Consider the following 20,105-nt stretch of genomic DNA (forward strand, 5'->3'; position numbering starts at 1 on the left):
TAGAACAGACAATCTCTTCTTTTACAACCATACCTTGGAGAGCAGCTGTAGGAGACCGAGGGACTCCTCGTGGGGCTGAGGCAGGATGGAGATGGGGCAGCCTCCTTCACGCGAGCAGCTAAGAAACACACAGCGACCGCCGAGACTCCAAACAGCATTGCACTTTGGCTCCAGGCAGCAGAACTCCCAACACCTCGCTCCGGCTCTCCCATCTGCTAGAGGGTACCAACCCAGGCTTATGATGCTGCTCCAATGGATGCCCAGAACTCCACCGGTGACCCGGCAGTGATTTGCTGACACACCTGGACCAGGACAGAAGGAAGTCAAGATCTATGATGGACTGTATCCATGTTCAAAATCAGACTGAGGAAAGAAGATAAATTCTTCTGAAATACCAACTGAAGGTTTCACTGCAGATACATTCTGGAAAGGACTTAGCAGAAAAGAAGATGACATTTGGTTTAAAAAGGAAAGGTAATAAGACAACCTCTCGTAACATAGAAAAACAACACCTCTCTCTTACATCTATATTGGACAGCAAATTGAAAGGACGTCCCTAATTTTCTTCACCACTTATCCTGTCCCGATTGAACCTGGATTGATATATCACAGTTTTAACCTGGAGAGACAGAAATCATTCAACGTGTCCATACCTTTCTGCAAGCTTCAGGGAAAAAGACCTCTCTGAAGCAACTGTGCTAATCATTACACCACTATGCCAATCGAAAATACCACAGAGAAACCGAATATGTAAATCTGAACCCGATTTCTTGAAAGACAGAAATGAAGGCTGAAGAAAGCTTTGTTTAAGCCCAAACATTATTATACAACCAACAGGGACAGCAGAAATGATGAAATCACTTCACCTTTCAGTACAATATAGGTGAACAACAGCATCTCTTAAAGAACAAGAAAAGCCGACTTCTCACCTTTAAAAGTTGCTAAGAGATCAGGAAAAGTAGTTTGGGGCTAATAAAGGCCATGCCTAGCTGACTGAATTTAGCCTGGAAAAAACAACCTTCATGGACATCTAGTCCTTGATGGATTGTTTCATTAAAAAAATTTATTAAATAAATCAACGGCATCGAAGGTGACATCATAGGGCTACCTCTACTCTTTTCACCATTTCACATGTTTATGACTACAACAACATTGTTAAAAAAGGGAAAAGGGTAGTGGCTTCCAGCCACAGCTACTGAGACTTTCAGATTCAGCTTTGACTGAACATTTCTTAGAAAAGTCGACAGGCAGCAGTTTGAGGAGCCAACCAAGGCTACAGCGGAGAGAGGAAGTGCAGCTTTTCCCTGAGAAAACAGGACGCTGATTAAAAACCAAAGCACAGTGTTCAGTACAAACTAAAGTCTGCCCTCTGAGCCAGACATTATCAGACTAATATCAGCAACGCAGTGAGCTGATTAGCTGCCCTGTGTGTGTGTGTGTGTGTGTGTGTGTGTGTGTGTGTGTGTGTGTGTGTGTGTGTGTGTTACATTACACTACTGTCCTACACCTTTTATAGTCTCAAATGGGTTCAGGTCAATCCATCCATTATCATTGACAAGCGATTTACTCTGCAGCCAGGTACAGTAAAAGGGCACAACCCTTAAAATACCACAGACTGTTAAAGTAAGAGAGGGAGCGAAGGGAATTTATATGTCACCAGCACAAAGAGGCCAAACGAGCAACGAAAATGGTACAGCCAAGTCACTGTGAACTAAGCGGCATTACAACATAATAAAAATGCTTTTTAAATCTTGTCTTGTAAGTTCTTCACTGCTGCAGCAGATCAAACACACACATACACGCCAGTGTAATTTATCTGAAACCCACAGCATTCCTCTGCAAAGGTTTGTTAATGAATACAGCACAAGAACTGGTTACTGTACTATGCTTAGTGGCCTCTGTTTATAAGCCTCCGCCTGCAGAGTACAACACACGATAAAGAGACAACTAAATATTTTTCTGTTACTGATCTTATTCAGTAAACGCTCATGAGCAGGTCCGTGCCATGCCAAAATATATTTGTGATATACAAGAAATATTCCGAGGCACACCACTCACAGACATAACTCAAACATGCTCCTATTTACTGAGGCCAACTGCGCACACTTAATGTGAATGTCCATATCATTAAATTCACTTTTGTTAAACGCTGTGTTTAATGCTATCTTCTCTGATGCTTTTAAGGCTCATGTTCACACCAGCTAGCATTTTGAAAGTTACGGTCTACAAGATTTGGTTTCTGAGCAGTGCACTAAGCTGCAAGTTCAACACAGTCAGGCTCTCTTTGCAGTGGATGGCTTAAGCTAATCAACTTTCTTTGTTAAGCCAGTATTTCCGCTTCAGGCTGTGTGTGCTTACGTAAAAGATGCTGCCATGTACTTCTAACGTGACAGCCAGGTGCACATTAGAGGTCTGAAAATTTAAACTAGATCATTTTTTAAGTATTACAGATTATGCTGTGTGCTCAGGACTTGCACAGTCCCACAGCCCAATGACGAAAACATGGAAATCACTTTAGTTTGCAGCCAGATTAAAGTGAAATCATTTTTAGTGATTGAATATTCCTGGTAATCAGCTTTCAAATAGACTGACCAATTTTCAAATGGTTGATTAGGGCCAAGAATAAAAGCATGTGGATATGCAATCTCCATTACTAACTGCAATTTCCAGTGGAAAAATGCAACACATACAGTTTGTGATGACCAGGCTTCCATCGGTGGTGTTAGTATGCTACACCTTAATGGATTCTTTCAGCAGAGAATCTACAGTACTGTGCAAAAGTATGAAAATGAAGTATATGAGGCAAAAACAGTTTGTACAATTCTTTTGAGCTTGAAAGTCAATATTTAGAATGCCCACATTTATTCTTCAACACAGCATGAACTCTGTTAGGCAGGTTTTCTCGTAATGTCTTTAACTTGTCTTATTTTGGCTGCCTGTTGTTCAATTGCATTGGGTAGGCCGGTCTATGCATTTGACAACATTAGCAGTGTGTTTACGATCCTTGTCATGCTGAAAAATGAAGCAGTTGTCAATCAGATGCATTCCAGATGGTACTGTATGTCAGAACAAAATCTAGATCCCCAGCACCACTGGCAGAAATGCAGCCACAAATCATGACACACCCTTGTGTTCCACAGATGGCTGTTGTACCTCTCTCTTGACCCATGTTGTAAATCCTGATGGCAATTTGAACCAAAGAAGTCAAATTTGGATTTATCACTCCATGAGACTTGTTGCCACTGATTTACAGTTTAGTTTTTGTGTCATTTGGCATGCCTTGGCCCTTTTTTCCACAGTTTCCATTACTGAAGAATGTTTTTTTGACAGCCACTCTTACAGTACTTAAGAAACAGTAGTATTTCTTAAGTACATGACTTTCAAATACTGGTAATCTGTTGTAGATAGATCTTTAGGTCTGCCGATTCTTCTTTTGTTCTCTGCTTCTCCAGTTTCCTCAAACTTTGTAGAACACACTGCACATCATGTCGACATGTGCCAAGTTATCACCTAATAGTTTTTGGGAATCACCTTGTTGAGGTAAAAACACAATTTTAATGCCTGTCAGTTTGTAGAATTATTATAGGTTTGTAGAATTTCATAGGTTCAACTGAAGAAATGGGCAAAAAATTAAGTGTTGTTGCATCAGGCTGCATATTATTTATTAATGCAATTTCCACTTCTCTCTTACACAATGTCAGTCTTACTTTTTCTATTTTAACTAACTTCATTTATACTATATATTTTTTGTTTTTAATCACTGTTGTATTTGTATTATCTCATATTATAAGGTCCTTACCAGGTGCTAGTGGCACTATTTTATCTTTATTATTCACAGTTTACAGTAGACTGTACTATTTTTACTCTTTATCATGCTGCTGTAACAAAACATTTCCCTTTGTGGGATCAAAGTATCCATTTAATTATCTAGTAACAAAGTGATATATTGTTGAGACAATTTAAATTTGGTTCTTTGCCAAGAATGCCCACTATGTGCAAATAACACTGTTTGATCATTTGAGTTAGATGCCATTTTTTTTACTCCACCACTTACAATAAAAAGTGTAATATATAGAGGTAATTAAAGAATGCAAAATACCTAAAGGTAACAGGACCTTTCATGAAAAAAATAAAGCACATTCATAAAATGATCAGAAGTATAATAGTACCCTTTTCTAAAATCCAGTGTTGTGCAAAAACAGGAAAAACAATGTTTCTAGATGTTTATAAGATAACATTCAGCTGAGTGTGCACTGACTGAGTGAAAGCTTGGCATATCTATTAATATATTACGGTAGCATCAAAAGCAAAACCAAACAAAAACACAGTTCATCAGATCATATTAGACCCTGCTACAGCAACCGGCAACTACTGCTACCATAGCAACACGAGAGGCAAGGGTGACTTTGTGGTGCATCAGTGTAACTCAAGTCTGGAAAAAACGGATTTTACCTCATATGACAACACACAAAGGCTCTGTGGTTTGTCTGAGAAAGGAAGGACCCCCCTTTGGCCTCTGTTTAGTCATCCTACCCCTTGTCCTCTTTTCTTCTGTCTCCCACCACTCAACACACACACACACTATGTCTACTCACAGAGCCTTTATTGTCCTCTTTCACACTGTAACCCACTGAGCAGAGTGGCATCAGAAAGAACTCACACAGCAGGGATGCCAACAGTCGTCCATCTCTCAGCCTAAGATTACAGGGACAGTAAAGACCAACCAAGCTAAAAGTACCCTAGCATCATAATAACACTAAGAAGGATGTAGACCCACCCTGAGTAATCAAAGGCGTGTAAAGATGAGTGCTGGAAGCAAAACACGCACACATGTTTTTCTTTATCAGTTTCACGCCATGTGTATTTTGAGTCCAGGGTGATGTTTGGTTTACTTTACCTGTGGGAAGAGCCAGGAGCCAGAGGTAGGTCAGCGGTAGGAGGAGGAGGTGAGGTAAGCACCAGGTGAGCAGCTTGTGGTGTGCATAGGACATTTTGTACAAGGACCTGGGAAGCAGACAGAGGAAGAATTAAATGCAGCTCAGTCATTGCATACGCTAACATGGTTGACTCCCACAAAACACTGAATTTTGGTCAAATGTCTATGGTTTACGTTGAAAGAGTAAACTGGATTTGTCAGACAGTGTGGGATAAATAAAACCACTCTTTTATTTTAAAAAGGTAGATTATAGCCTTTTCAGTGTATCCATTGGATATACCCCAACTTTTTTACTTCCCAAATCCAATGCTGATGCTGTTGCTATTTTAAATGACTTTATCACCTTATCACATTGATTTTGTTCTTTGTGATATTGCAAAGGTGAAATACTTGTTTGTGGTATAATCCTGCACATTTGTCTAAAGTTCTGTGGCCTAAATACTGAACTGCAAACAGTTGTTACTATGCATCTGTTTTATTTGACAAGAGAATTAATCATTGTATAATTATCAATTAAGTGCAACTCACTGTTTGGCTTCTTCTAAGCAGAGGTCATTTGGATGACCTCTGCATCAGCTATTTAATGGATTCAGACTGCCCTCTGCGCCACTAACTGCACATGCAGCTGAATGCTTACTCCAACATCTGTTTCAGCTCTGCTGACAATACACCTACAAAGATTTTGATTCACTGGACTCCACATTTTTGGTGTTTTCTATTTAATTTGCTACTGTAGCACAGTAATTTCCCAAGTTTCTTGTTTCTTATCTTTAGACAAGAGCTGATGTCTGACTCACTATGTTTACCCAAATCAATACAGAACCAGAATCACAGATATAGTCAACTGTTATCTGAGAAAAACAAAACAAAACAGCAAACAAACAAAAAAAGTATAGCTACAAAAAAAAACAACAACAAAAAAAACCCCAAAAGAAACCAAAAACTGTCAGATTTACCTTTCCCCTAATCCAGCAGTGGAAGAAAGCTGAAGGAAGAAAGGAGTGAGGAGTTAGGTTGGCAGGAAGGTGCTGTGAGGTGACAGGTGAAGACGGGCCAACACCAGCACTCTGACGAAGAGATCCAACATGGCCGCCTCAGGGGCCTTCACAGGCTCAGCTGCTCCAACACTAAAAAAAAAATAAATGGTAAAATGGCCTGCATTTGTATAGCGCTTTTCTAGTCCCTAAGGACCCCAAAGCGCTTCACACTACATTCAGTCATTCACCCATTCACACACTGGCGATGGCAAGCTACATTGTAGCCACAGCTGCCCTGGGGCGCACTGACAGAGGCGAGGCTGCCGGACACTGGCGCCACCGGGCCCTCTGACCACCACCAGTAGGCAAACATGGGGTTAGTATCTTGCCCAAGGATATTTGGCATGCAGCCAGGAGGCAGCCTGGGATCGAACCACCGACCTTCTGAGTAGTGGCTGACCTGCTCTGTCACCTGAGCTACAACCACCAATTCATTTCTGTCTCCCACTAGGCTAGAGAGAGAAATGAATTCAGCTGTTGATCATTCAATATCATTCACATCACATGGATGTGGACATACACGATTATATATTCTGAAATTTCATCTGTATTCTAAATTATTCAGGTCTTGTGCCTTCTCTTCTTTGATTGCTTATGTCCAACGCTGCCTCGGCTTTTTAGAGGAGAAGAATTTTAAGTCTGTAATTTCTAAATCTGATAAGAAAAGCTAATGAAAATGAGACTCTTTACCGGGAGACACTGTGCTGAGAAACTAAAGAAAAGGCACCTTCACTGAAACTGTAGGGACCTTTCATTGTTTTTGGCCTTTTCTGCAAAAGAGAACAAACAAGCCACAAATTCTATTACCATAAATACACAGCAGATTTCACTTACTAGGAATTTTCTGTCTGCCTCTATAATCTGTCATCGGTTTGAGGGTGTAACTAACACAGCAATTCTGTCAATATCCTGTTGACAGCAACACCCAAGGAGGTGTAAAATGATTCACACAGTTTTGGGCTATGTCCTTGTAACTATGCAGAACTGAAACAGGAAAATTAATCATAAGCAAATTTCTGAAGTTATACAACAGTTCTTTACTCCTTCTGTATGCCTAAAGGCAAACTTGATAACATTATGAGTTATGCAAATCTTTAGCCTATGTGAACATGAAAGTAGACACTGGTTAATATCTGGCAATAACTAGAGAATTTCTACATGCCAAAAGGGGGGAAAAGTTTAGTACATGACTAGAGTCTTCACTGACCCTCTCACTGTTCATTTGTTTTTCAGCTCAGGCCAAGAAAAGGTTGCTCAATTCCAGGGAGGCTACAGAGGCCTGAATCATGCTGAACTATACAGATTCTTATTTATACTTTTTGAAGAAAAAACTCAAAGAATCCAGTTTGTTAACCAAAGAGGATTGTAAGTGATAAAAGGTTTTGTTATTGGGAACAACAGACATTTTTTGTTTTCTGTCCTTTCTTCATTTAGGACCCGTCTAAACGAACAACTTGCAGAAATCACATTGACCTTTTCTGAGAGACAATTTCATCAGTACAATATATTAAAAGGTATTAACACCAGATATATAAAAACAATGTATCGTATGGTAATCTATGATTGGGACACAGAAACACGTATGGGCTAAAACAATTCTTTAAAGAGAGACAAATTGCTGTTGCATCATCTCGTACTGTGACGTCATGTAGCACTCCCAAAGCCTGGCTAAATTCTGCCAGTCTAGTGGAAGTTGTAATATTTAAAAATCCTTCAGGTTCTGACTAAACTGGTACTAAGCACATTATTTATTTATTTCCAATAATGATGTAAGATTCTGGATTCTTCTTTCACACAAAATGAGATCCCTGAGTGCCACCTACTCCATTCAGACAATTTCTCAGATGAAGATAGTGATAAAAGGGGGATTAAACTCTATAAAGAACATTAAAGATTAAGCAACAAAGTTGCATTGACGGCAATAGCTTAATGCTGCAGAAAATCACTAATATTAGAGTAGTAAACTCAACATTTTAATTCAAGTTAATTATTTGATCACTGAGTGCTCTCTCTGCTTTGCTTTAAACTGGTTAGAGATAAACATTATGTGCTCCTGTCCCACAGCATAAGGAAGGAGATGTGGAAATTGCTTTGTTTTGTTGGTGGAGCAAAGAAATTCATTGAACATTAATTCAAATTAATGTTACTGACTGGATAGGTATTCTTGGTGTGTGTGCTGTTGTTCTAGTAACTGCGGTTACAGAAGTGTAACAGAGACTTAACGGCAGATTAGAATCGAGAATGAAAACATTTAATACATGCACCTTCCTGTGACAATATGAGTTTGATTCAGTGGTGTCAGTAAGGTACATCTTAAAATGGTGCACATATAAAACACATTCGCCCCAGCAGAGAATCTGTACTGCTTTTACAACATGCTGCAAATAAAAGCATAAATGTGGCACTTCAACCGGATTCTAAAGTGAAAGTCAAAGCATAACCTGCTTCTGGCTAGGTCATGTGTTCAGCGTAAGTTACCATGGTGATTTAACCAGGTAAAAGGAGAGAGACAACTCTGACTTTAAACTTGACGGAGCTTGCTAACCCAATAATCTTGCTTCATAGTACGCCCTTCTGTTGTAAAAAGAACAAAACCATGACCCAAAATTCAAGCTACAAATACCCTTAGTCACAGGCCTTCGGGACCCCGAGTAACTTCCTCATCTTTAATATCCCGTTGTGCAGGAAGTGTGAGGAGGAAGCCTTTAGTTTCATGTTTACCTCCAGAATAATGACTAAATGAGTCACCAAAAAAGAGGCAAGACTCAGATTACTGTGCTGCTTGAAGGGAAGGTGTAATCCTCATGTTGTTCAGCTTCTGTGGTTTTCGTCTGATGCAAAGATAAAAATCTGAGAATGCGCAATATTTAACCGCTGTGTTGGTACACATGGTTCCCTTTAGGTTATTGCAGCAGAAATCATAAAAGTAGGGTTAAGCATGAGTGGTAGCACACTGAAACACTAAACAGTTATCTTCAGATATGTTGGGAACATAGTGTCAATAGACTAGTGTCAATAGTCTTGACACTATTGTGTCTATTGCTAGTGTCAAGAAGGTGTGACAACTTTAAAACTAAATTCCTTAACATTTCTACAAGGAAACCACAGCATTATCACCACTGTGATATCCTGAGTAGGTACAAAATGTTCAGTTACGAAAGCCTAATCTTGTACTCTGATGTACTCCACCACTGCAAAGACCTCTGTGTGCATATCAGATGATTACAGATGAGCAGAGCTTCAAGGGAAACGTGGACGTGAAGTTCCTAAAAGACGTTCTGCTATGGAAAAATGGTTTTCATTTAAGAAATCAATGGGAAACGCTCCCTTACAGTTTGGTGCAGATTTGTATGTTTTCTCATGATCCAAAAAAAGCTTGTAGGTAACCGGTGAAGCTAAGATTTCCTTATAATACCCTCATTTTATGATAGGTTTATATACACTGATGGAACATCCTGAATATTGAATGAGGGGGGTGTATATAGGAAGGTTTTACAGTGTGTATGTGTTTGTGTGTGGGAGTGGGAGTGGGCTGGAGGTACGTATGTATATACATTTTTAAGTTGTATCTGGTGTCCCACAGGAAGAAGGTTAGAAGTTTAAACCTCCTGGCCGGTCCTGAGCATTCTTTAGTTTAATTCAACGTTCTAGGAGACAGGCTGTACCACGTCTCTTGCCTTGTGACGGCTCGGCTAGGTTCATCCTCACTGTTAAGTTGGATACGTCTGTCCATGTATACAAACATCCACCTACTTCCTTCTGCTGGATAAGCAGCAGGAAACGGCTGGCAAAAGTCTAAGCAGAGATACCCAGATAACAGTTTGCATGCCAGCCGAGATATAATCACTCCAGTGTGTCCTGGGTGTGCCCTAAGGTCCCTTCCAAGTTGGACTCGAGCCCACCTCAACTGCTGGATTAGTTAATATTGTGTTTGCCATCCTCTGGGGACTGTATATGGAAATTAGGTATGAAGCATGCTTTGTTTTGTGAGGTCAGTGTTTTTGTGCATGGTCCCTGTCAAATAAATACCAAAGCTCCTGAAACACAATGTTTAAGGCACGGCCAGGCCTCTTCTCAACATGGCCTCACCAGGAAACTACTGTGGGGCAATATAGTAATAAATCAAGCTTTCATATCTATCTGTTATGATCACACTCTAAAGAGGTTAGCTAGATGCGGTATCCATATGGCTGGAAGCACATCCCTAATCTTCCACATTAGTAATTACCCTGTGCCATCGGTGCCAGCCTCTGCAAAAATTGAATAAACAGAAAATATAGTTTGAGAGAAAGAAGTCATGTTTGTGTAAGGCACTGTTACAAATGTCCTGATGCTTTTACTAAACTGATAATGATCTTATTTAAACAAAGGCAAGCATTAAAAGCTTAAGCAGCACTGTTTTCTTGAGACAAACCTACAACTATGTTACTTACTGTATTTTTTAAAAGGAAAACGTGGTAGTATCAAACCTGGATTGCTGGTCTGATTCCTTATTCAAATCTGCATTCCTGCACGTGACACTGGAGCACCGAGCAGTCTCTTTCTCTGCTGTAGTCACTGGCTCAGTCTGTCCAAATATCCAAACTGCTCCGTATCCCGCTTTTGCTTATTTTTCTCTCCCTAGTGAACTCCCAAAAGGGGAAAAAGCTCCAGGTGAAAATGATCCAGTGCAGAAAACGTGCAGGAATCAGTTAGGATCCGGCAGCCTGGATTTTTTTTTTAACCATGCAGCAGCTGCCCCGAGGCACGTGGTGACTTTCACTGTGCTGCAGCAGTAACGCTCAGGTGCACACGGTCACCTGGGCTGATGACAGCTTGGCCATTACTGACTTTTTAATGGCCAGTTCACCCATGAGGGGTTTGTTGCAGAACAATGATCTCTGTCACCGAAACCCTCGCCCACCTTCTCTCGCTTTCCTCCTCTTACATCTGGCAAATTCTCTCCCTTTGACTTGTTTCTTCCTCCTCCTCCTCCTCTCTCAGCAGGAGCAGTCAGCTCTGCATCGGCTTCTCCGCAGACAGGCTGATGTAGCTTTTCTCTGTCCCACGCACAGCTTCCTCCGGCTGCCACAGGGAAGGAAAATCAAGTTTTTATGTCTCTTTCAGGCAGCATACCCAGGAAAACATTTAATAAAATGAATAATCATGACAAACTGCTTATTTTGTTGTGACAACTCTACAAATATCCTTAGAGCAATAACTACACTAATCCTAAAATAAGATTACAAATCAAAGACCCAACAGAAAGTACGAGTACATCACATTAGTCTTTAACTCACTTTAAACTTTACTCTTTGCCAAGATCTTGGCTTTAGGGTTTTCTCACTTATTGCATATACAGCGCCTTCCATAATGTTTGGGACAAAGACAGTTTGTAGTTCTGCCCCAATCACAGCGGATTGCAAATCAATCAATATGTGACTGAAGTGCTGACGTTCAGCTTTAATTCAAGGAGCTTTATAACAATTTTACATGCACTTTTTAAGAATTACAGCGATTGCTATACACAGTCCCCCAAATTCTGAGATCCAAAATTAATGAACATAAATTTAAACACTCTTTTTAATACCTTTATGAAAAGAAAAACTTCACCTGAGGTCTAAACCCGTGGGCAACACCAAATGTTGAGTTTCCTTGCTTGAGTTACTCCATCAGATCTCTATTATAGCCACCTTCACTTGCTGCTTGTTTGTGTTTGACAATGGAAAAAGCGCACTCTGTTGGGTTTAGATCAAGTTAGGGTGCTACTTCTATCAGCAGTCACATCTTCAGGTAACACTAGTGACTTTGTTCCACAGCCATACACACCAATGCCACAACACTGCCTCTATCATGTTAGACAGATAATGTATGCTTTGGATCATATTCCATAATTTTCTCTTCACATCATTCTAGTTCAAGTTAATCTTGGGTAACAAACGTGTGCCATTTGCAAGCACTCATATGATTTCCGTGAAATTATCATGTATTTTAAACGGAGCAACTGAAACTGGATTCACTTCTAAAGTACATCTGGGTCTGGGTCTCAAGTTACATAGCAGAAATGTTGACCCCCGTTTGAGCTCTTGGTTGCTCCTTAGATTTAAATCTAATGGTTTTGCCATCAAGTCCCCTTGGCTTTGGAGTGACCAGCCTGAGGAGAGAATGCTTGCTAATCTCCTTAAAAAGTCCTTTTCATACTTTTAAATTGGCCTTTTATGTCTTGTCATCAGTGATATCTTTTTACTGTCCGTTTATCTGCTTTCAGTTATTTTGTTTATGGTCTATTTTGCCTGTTCTAGGTTTTTTATTGACATGTGTACACATTTTAATCATATGATAACAACAACAACAACAACAACTAAAAGTCATTCTTAGTAATTTCATAACACCAAGTATTTGCCTCACTGAATAAAAGACGTTCAGTAACTGCCAGCTTCATATCAGAGATGAAACGTAGAGGGACTAAATAAAGAACATTACTTCAGCCTCTGCTGGCCTATTTTATTTTGTCAACTAAATGACTGATAAAACAAACAAAATAACCCTGATTTGCTGACTAAGCTCCACTCTTGTCTCTTCTTATTCCCGTGCAGCGCGTAATGGACTGCTTAAAGCGCAAATTGGTGCATGTTTGACTATATGAATGAAAGTCTGTCAAGTCAAATGAGACGCGTGAGTAAACGCACTGAAAAAAACAAAAACAAAGAAACAAAAAAACCCCTCACACTACTAAGACAAAATGGTGGGCTCGTGCATTATGTATCTTGCGAAACTGACAAATCACTCAGATTTACTCAAGACAGGACAAGACGTGTTCAGCTGTCAGATAATTCAATACAGGCCGGTATCTGCCCACAGCACAGTCTGCTGCACTGTCATAATATTATAAACAACTGTGTGGGGGGTTGATGTATAAACCCAAGTGCCACTTGCGCGCATTTAGCAGATGTTATGTTTTTACAAGGCATGTCGACGTCCAAGCACTGACACGGGAAGGTTGAAGTAGTGCACCGTAAGGTATTTCACCTGTTTAATCCCGGGATCACTCGCATCCAAGGCACCTTGAGGCTAACAGCTGCTGACATCTCTCATCGGACCCTACACAATGCGTTTTAACGGCAACTGCCCCCAGTAACACAAGAGAGAGAATGCGTGCACGGACTTACACAAACAAAAAATGGTAGAGTTTCTCTTCAGCTGCTCGTTCCGATGTGTAGCCTTGTCTCTTGTTGTCCCCTGCTCTCCAAATTAGGTCAGTACTCCTCTCGCTGATACAGCTGATATGCCGTGAGTGAGTGCTTGACTGTCAATGCAATACGTTTTACGCAAGGTTCCGGTGATGAGATTTTCAAAACAAAGTAGGCAGTGAAAACAGCAGTTATGCGATGGTTAGCTAGAGCAGTTACGTGGTACATCTGTAAGTAAAACCGAAAGTCCTAACTAAATAGCTATATAGTTTTAATAACCTGGATATGAGCTCATTTTATTTCTTGCGATACAGGTTATTCTTAATTTTTCTTTTTTAACCAGTTGGCATTTCTTTATCATTTTCTATTTTTTAATCTATTTATTTATTTACACGTGGATTTTTGGTACATAATGAAAACACAATACAAATTAAATTAATTTGTTGTCTTAAGCTGAAAACGTTCAACGTTCATCCAGCTAGTTCCGGTTTACGCCCCCTAACGAGGAGCCGTTTAAAAAGGTAAATGCTCAACTCAACGAGTGCTAATAAACTTTTTCTCTTTTATATTAAAAAAATAATAACATTTTAAAAAAATAAAATTAAAACGATAAATCTGGATAACCTCGTTTATCTGACGTTATGACACGGGCTAAAATGGCGGTGTCGCCTTCCAACAATCCGCCTGATGATTGGTTGCCTGATTTTCTTCGAGCCTTTTTATTGGCTCGTGACATCTTTAGCTTGACAGTGTGTTTCCGGGGGGAGTGAGCACGAGCAGTTGCGGCGTGCAAGAGGGTTGTCAACAAAGTAAGTTCCATTGTTAACGTTCACCTGTTCAAATGTTAAATTGATATACATATACATTTTTGTCAGCCGTTAGCGGGACAGCTGACAGCCAGTAAATTGGTAAGTTGGCCCAGCGATGTGGCGCTGTTTCTTGCAATCAGTGCTCGAAAGACTGATTGGAAATTCATTGAAAAAGTTTTTCTCCTCTTTACATCTCTCTCGGTCGCATAGTTACCGGGCTCATAATGGCTGACAGTGCTGCCTTTACACCCACCGTGAACAGCCAGTCTCCTGCTAAAGAGGAGCAGGGAGGAGGTGAAGGTGGAGGAGGCTCAGAAGGGGATGTAAAAGACGGATTGACTGATGCCCAAAGAGGCGTCTTGGAGAAGTGTGTGCATGCGCTGAAGCACGCTAAAAACGACAGTCAAACGTTGGCTGCTCTTCTTCTGGTAAGTATTCGTTTAATTTAAGAATCGAGATAAAAACAAAAATATTGTTAAAGGAGTTCATATAAAACTGTTTTAAAATTGATTTTCAACTATTTGGGGGTTAAGCTTCCCCAAAATAAAACTAAGAAATTATGGGAGCTTTTTGCATGTTCCCCTTTTTTTTTTTTTTTTTTTTTTTTTTTAAATTTATTTATTTTTATAAATACAGTTGCGTTTACCAAACTAATGGTTATTTGCAAACATTGTGGGGGTTTTTTTTTTGTTTTTTTTCCCTTAAAACTACCTCTGCAGCAGAGGAATGGGCAGAAGTATTGGATCACACCTCTTAATCTTTGAATTTTGGGGTTTTCAGTCTCATCGTCACAGGTGTGTAAAATCAAGGAACCAGCCAATTTAAAAGCTAAAACAGTGTTTTCTCAAGGGTCTTTTCTGGGATTGAATTTAAAGCTTCTGTTTGGTACTGTCATAAAGAATTATAATACCTTTCATTCTTATACAGATGGTACACAGTTGTACTTATCTTTTCCCTCTAATCTAGCCCCTGTTCACACACTGAGCTGCACTGATGAGATTAACTGCTGGATGTCTAGATATTATTTTATAGAACTGAACAGAAACAAGACATTTATATTTGTTGTTACTCCAAGGAAATCAGGAATCTTGCTCTGGAGAAGTGGTGAGTAATCTAATGGACGGGTCTAGGTTTGCAAATGCCACAGCAGTTACTTGCCTGACTGCATTGTGCTAACTGTAAAGTTTGGACGGCTGTTGCTTTGGAGTATTTGGTTCCAGTGAATGAGATCTTCATGGTTAAGCTCACCAAGAAGGTTTGGACAACTACGCTTCTAGCTTTGTGGGACTAGTTAGCATCGAGGTTCCTCTGTTCCAGCATTTCTGCCCCAGTGCAGAAAGCAAGGTCTCATAAAGGCATGGTTGGATTAGTTTGGTGGGCAAGAGCTTGACTGGTTGGAACAAAGCCTTCACCATCAAACACCTTTAGGTTGCACTGGAACAGCTGGCATGCCAGATGGATGAATGGACAACAAGGAATTGCAAACAGATCAAAGTATCATTAAAAATTGCGCGCTATAACACTGTTTTTTTTGTTTTTTTTAAGTAGACAGATTTTACTGATGTTATATTTTAAATTGTGCCTCAACAAAGACTAATTCTACTCTATCTTCACATCCTCAGATAAGTCGCTTGTGCCCAGCCAGTGAACTGGACAAACCCACGTTGAGGCGCATCTTTGAGGCGGTGGGCCTCAATCTTCCAGCTCGGCTTCTGGTCACAGCAGTCAGAGGGGACGAGAACTCTGGCTTACCCCCAGATGAGCTCCTTTCGCTGGGCACGGCTTTGCTGGCTGCCCTGAGCACAGAGCCAGACATGGCCTCCAGTCCCCAGCTCCTCACCACCATCCCCCTCCTGCTGGGCATCTTAGCAAATGGTCCTGTATTTAACCAGCAGAAACGGGAAGACCGGGAGCAGCACCAAGTAGGGCAGAGTCCAGACGGTGAAGTCCAGTCAGCAATCATTTCAAACCCAGACTGTAATCCTGCCAGTGTGGCACAATCTGCAGAAGAGACTGAGAGCAGCAGGAAAAAAGGCGATGATGGCAGTGAAGCAAACAGAGTGTCAACGTCTCAGGAGAACCCTCCCTCGTCTAGCCTTGATGCGGCCTTGGCTGCTGACTGCTACCTGGTTTTGACAGTTGTGTGTGCCTTACCCAGAGGCCCGGAGCAGCTCCTGAGCAGGGGCGCCATCTCGGCTTTGTGCCAAGCGGTGGAACTGAACCAGACTCTGAGCCACGAGAAAGGGCTCACCTTGCTGGGCTCGCTCCTCTCTGGTAAAAACAAGGACAAAGCATGGAGCAAACACACTCCAGAGCTCCTCTCGCTGCTGGTCAGACTCTCCAAAGATTTCTGCGAGTCCACAGACGAAACCAGGTTAGGCATGTGTGGTCAGTTGGCGCAGTTTCTGCCCCCAGCAGGCGTGGCAGTGGAGAGTGAGGAGCTGAAGGCAGTCGTGGGCAGTTTATGGGAGATACTGAGACCTATGGTGCAGGCTAAATTGACACCGAGACATATCGGATCAATCCTGGTCCTCAGTGCTTGCCTGCTGGATTTATATGGCTGGGAGATGGCGGGACCTCCAAAGTTCTGTTGCTTACTGGTGAACCGGGCCTGCGTGGAGGTCAGAATGGGTTTGGAAGAACTGCCTGGTAATGATTTGACCCCTGAGGTGCAACACACAATAACAGGTAGTGTACTTACTCATAATAGTATGTTGATTGGAACTTCTCATTTCTGCTGTATGATTTGCATGTAACTGTTCACTCAGCTGATTTAAAGTAGTCATCTTGGTGTCCTCATTTGCATGTTTTGGTTGTCATGTAACAGTGTTTCTTGTTGGGAGCAAGTACAATTGAAGTTTAATTAAATAAACAGGCATCATCTGACTCCTTAAGTCATTTTCTAGGTATTGAGATCTAATCAAAGTTAACCACCTCAGTCATTTAATCTGAACTGTGCTCCTCGTAGGCTGTTACCGAATCATGGAGGCGGCCATAGAGCAGGCCTGCAGTCCGGGAGTCCCGCAGGCTGCTGCACCTTCTCAGAGCTCAATTGCTACCCTCAGTCTGCAGCAGAGCAGGCAGGTCCTCGGGGTCCTGGAGGAGGCCTTCTCTGGCTTGATGTACTTCTTGCAGCAGGTAAAGAGATGATGAGAAAACTAACATAACAAGCTATCTGTTGGTGATACTAGAAATATGATCATTTATTGTGCACAAAATTATTTCTGTTGTGCTGACGTGTAGAGCCTAGGAGTAAAGAGAAAATTTAAATGTGAATAAATGACTCGTTTATTCATGATATTAAAGGTGGAGCCGAGCCGCTATGGCGACCCTTTCGTTTTCGCCACATTCCGCTCTCTGTGCTCGTGGTTGGCTGAGGAGACTTCCTGTCTTAAGGAGGAAGTGACTAAACTCCTGCCATTTCTGATAAACTACACCCGAAGCCACCTGCAGGGTGGGATCTTAGAGCATAGCCTCGCTGACTGGATGGTCAAGATGTCTATTGGTGAGGACAGGGGCGCGTGGACGGGCAGAGAGGCTCTCAGGTAAAGATGAAGTCTGAGAGGAGATTGGTAACATTTAGAGAAAATCTGCTGGTTTTATGTTGCACTGCCTCTTTTCCTTTTCCCTCCTCCCTAGGTATCTCCTCCCAGCTCTGTGCCACCTGTCAGCAGAGGAAGTTCCCAGGAAGGTGTTGCTCGATGTCGACACCCCGGCCCTGCTGGTGGACTTCCTGTCTCAGAGCTGGACTTTCCTCAGGGGAAAAACCAGTGTCGCATCCACAAGGGATCCCAGCATGGAGACAGCCTGCTCTGCTTTGCTCAACTTCACTGTTACAGAGCCAGAGAGAGTCAGGTAGCTGGTTTATCATCATAATCATCAATGTGACAAGCAAACCGTCTGTTTCTGAGTGTCTGCCAAATGTTTATGAGCAGTACTTATCACACAATCTGTGTTTAAAAATGCAAACCTGTAAACTTATTGTCTTCTAGAAAGGACTCGTGTTTCAGAAGCCTTGAGGTCCTTCTGAGTGAAGCACTCCCCCTCTTGGTGAATAAGCCCCGCCTCCTGGTCCTAACAGCAAATTGCTGCACTCTGGGACTCATGATTGGCAGATTAAAGGAAGGAGGTGAAAGTGGCTTTTGGTTCTTTATACTCTTAGGTTTGGGGGGGGGGGGGGTGTAATTTATTTTTGCATAACCTTCAAGTCATTTAATCTAGAAACGCTCTGTATAGAGATTCTCCATTGACATATCTGCACACTGCTTAAAGCTATTAGCTACTGGAACAACAGCTAGTTTTTCAGGGCTTTCCAGTGTAACCACGGGAATCTATGCCATGACCTCGGTTTTCCTCCACTTAGTGTTGGCTCAAACTGCTCATAGTTTACAAGTGTAAATGTATTTAAAAGGCTAAAGATGGTAAATTTTCCCTTCCCTACAGTTTGTATTTATTTATACACAGAACCAGTTTATAGAGATTACCCTGCACTGACTGGCAAAGCTGTGTCACCATAATGCTAGCAAGCTAGCCAACAAATGTTCCCATCTCAATCCTTTGCGATAAGGTGATCACAAACTTAAGTAACCTTGAGTTGTTGACATTGTGCAGTTTTCTTTGTTTTGAACCACCACCCACAGAACAAACTCTTGCACACACAGGCAGATGTGGCCCAAAGCTCCTTCTGCTTCTGCTCAGCAGTTCTGCTGGAAATTTACAAGAAGGAAAACTTGCAAGAATCTAGCTGCAGTCTTTCTCGTAGTGGTCCTGCAAGATTCCTAAGCCTTGCACAATGTTGGTCTATGATGTGAAACATGACGAATGTGACCCATTTAGATATGAACAAATAAATTAATGGTTTAGTTATTTGTTAAATAGTTTTCAACAAAGCTCTTCTCTGCAGGCTCAGTGGAAGCGGGCCAGCGGCGTTTCCTTTCTTCAGCTCTCCGGTTCCTTCGCAGCGCCCTGGACTCGAGCTCTAGTCCAGGTCCAGCGAAGGTGAGCCTGAGCTGGGAGGACAGTTGGGACGACGCTGCAGAGCTCTGGAGGTTGAGTTTGCAGGCCCTGGGAGGCTGTGCCCGTGCCCAACCCTCAATCACCACCCTGATCAGAGAGGAGGGTTGGCTCAGACACATGCTCGCCATGCTTCATCAGTGTAGCGCTCTGCCTGACCAGCTGACCCAGGATGCGCTGCAGGAGGCTCTGTGTGCCCTGGCAGAGCGGTGCCCGGTGTGCAAACAAGAAATCGGAGACATGATGACGAGATCCAGCGAAGGAGCTTTGAGCAGTATGAAGAAGCTGAAGAAGTCGGTGGGAGTGAAGTAAAACCAGCTGCTCTGGAGAAATGGTGTACTCTCTAATCGAGTACTTTTAACTTTTAGTGAAACCGCACAATGAAACCAATAAACCAGGGAAACTGCTGAAACCAAACTCTTATTATAAATGTGTTTGCTCTGATGTTTTTTTTTTTTGTTTTTTTTTTTTAATTAATAAATTGGGGATGTCTGCCGAAATGTCTAGTTTTAATAGGAATGAGGAGGATCATGCATTTCTGTGCACATTTCTCTGAATGTGCCCCGTTTGACTGACCTACTTTATTGTTTTCATCATAAATCATTGAAAACATCTGAGAGCTCTGCAGGTAAATCCTTACAGAGACGGCTATACCTGTCACAAGGAGCTGAAAATGCACACAAGCTGTTTCTTAAATGCAACTGTTGAAAATGTAAATGCCTTTAATAAAGAACTATTTTTGTTAGAGAACGCTGTGTTTTGGGTTTGCTTTTTTGTTTTTACAGCTTTGTCTGTTACTTGCTGCTGCTTTGAGGACAGTTTTGTGCTGTAATTGCATCATAAATTAAATATGATGCAGGTCTGCATTATGAGGTTGGATGTGAACATTTAAATTTCCTGTTCAAAGGTCATATTATTGCATTGGCCATTACATGAACTTAAAATAATGCTAAATTTAAATCATTTGATTAGAATCTTGTAATTTAAGTATTATGTCAAACGTTCAGTGTAATGCGAACTGGGCTGGTGTACATTTATACCAAGCACATTTTCCTTATATCACTGAACAGGCATTCAGTCGGTTTCCACTAGATGGCGCAATGACACTTAATGTGTGGTGAAGTTCTTGTTTACTGGCAAA

General features: G+C 41.5%; 2 protein-coding genes across 4 annotated transcripts in view; one reads left to right on the plus strand and one right to left on the minus strand.

Annotated features, from left to right (window-relative positions):
* kiaa0319l (KIAA0319-like ortholog) overlaps positions 1-13,276 on the minus strand; it is a 40,898-nt gene extending 27,622 nt beyond the window's left edge. Inside the window, exons 1-5 of one of the 2 annotated variants that reach the window (XM_004548916.4) lie at positions 13,122-13,276; positions 10,877-11,037; positions 5,893-6,063; positions 4,898-5,004; positions 34-302 (exon numbers count right to left, since the gene is read on the minus strand). In XM_004548916.4, the coding sequence (XP_004548973.1) occupies positions 34-302; positions 4,898-4,991 (363 nt within the window). In that variant the 5' untranslated portion in view covers positions 4,992-5,004; positions 5,893-6,063; positions 10,877-11,037; positions 13,122-13,276. Of the gene's footprint in view, positions 1-33; positions 303-4,897; positions 5,005-5,892; positions 6,064-10,442; positions 11,038-13,121 lie in introns of both variants that reach the window. The other variant, XM_004548915.4, reaches the window with a different exon arrangement.
* A 514-nt stretch (positions 13,277-13,790) lies between these two features.
* Positions 13,791-19,714, plus strand: ncdn (neurochondrin). Of its 2 annotated transcripts, none has more exons than XM_004548917.5 (8): positions 13,791-13,951; positions 14,162-14,379; positions 15,574-16,639; positions 16,920-17,089; positions 17,258-17,496; positions 17,591-17,806; positions 17,944-18,080; positions 18,855-19,714. In XM_004548917.5, the coding sequence occupies exons 2-8, from the start codon at positions 14,176-14,178 to the stop codon at positions 19,274-19,276; spliced, it is 2,454 nt and encodes an 817-aa protein (XP_004548974.2). In that variant the 5' UTR covers positions 13,791-13,951; positions 14,162-14,175; the 3' UTR covers positions 19,277-19,714. The 2 variants fall into 2 exon arrangements, with proteins under 2 accessions (XP_004548974.2, XP_004548975.2); XM_004548918.3 differs by lacking the exon at positions 13,791-13,951 and adding an exon at positions 14,012-14,050.
* Positions 19,715-20,105: the final 391 nt, after the last annotated feature.

The sequence above is a fragment of the Maylandia zebra genome, linkage group LG22 (assembly GCF_041146795.1).
Source record: "Maylandia zebra isolate NMK-2024a linkage group LG22, Mzebra_GT3a, whole genome shotgun sequence".
Classification (NCBI taxonomy): Eukaryota; Metazoa; Chordata; class Actinopteri; order Cichliformes; family Cichlidae; genus Maylandia; species Maylandia zebra.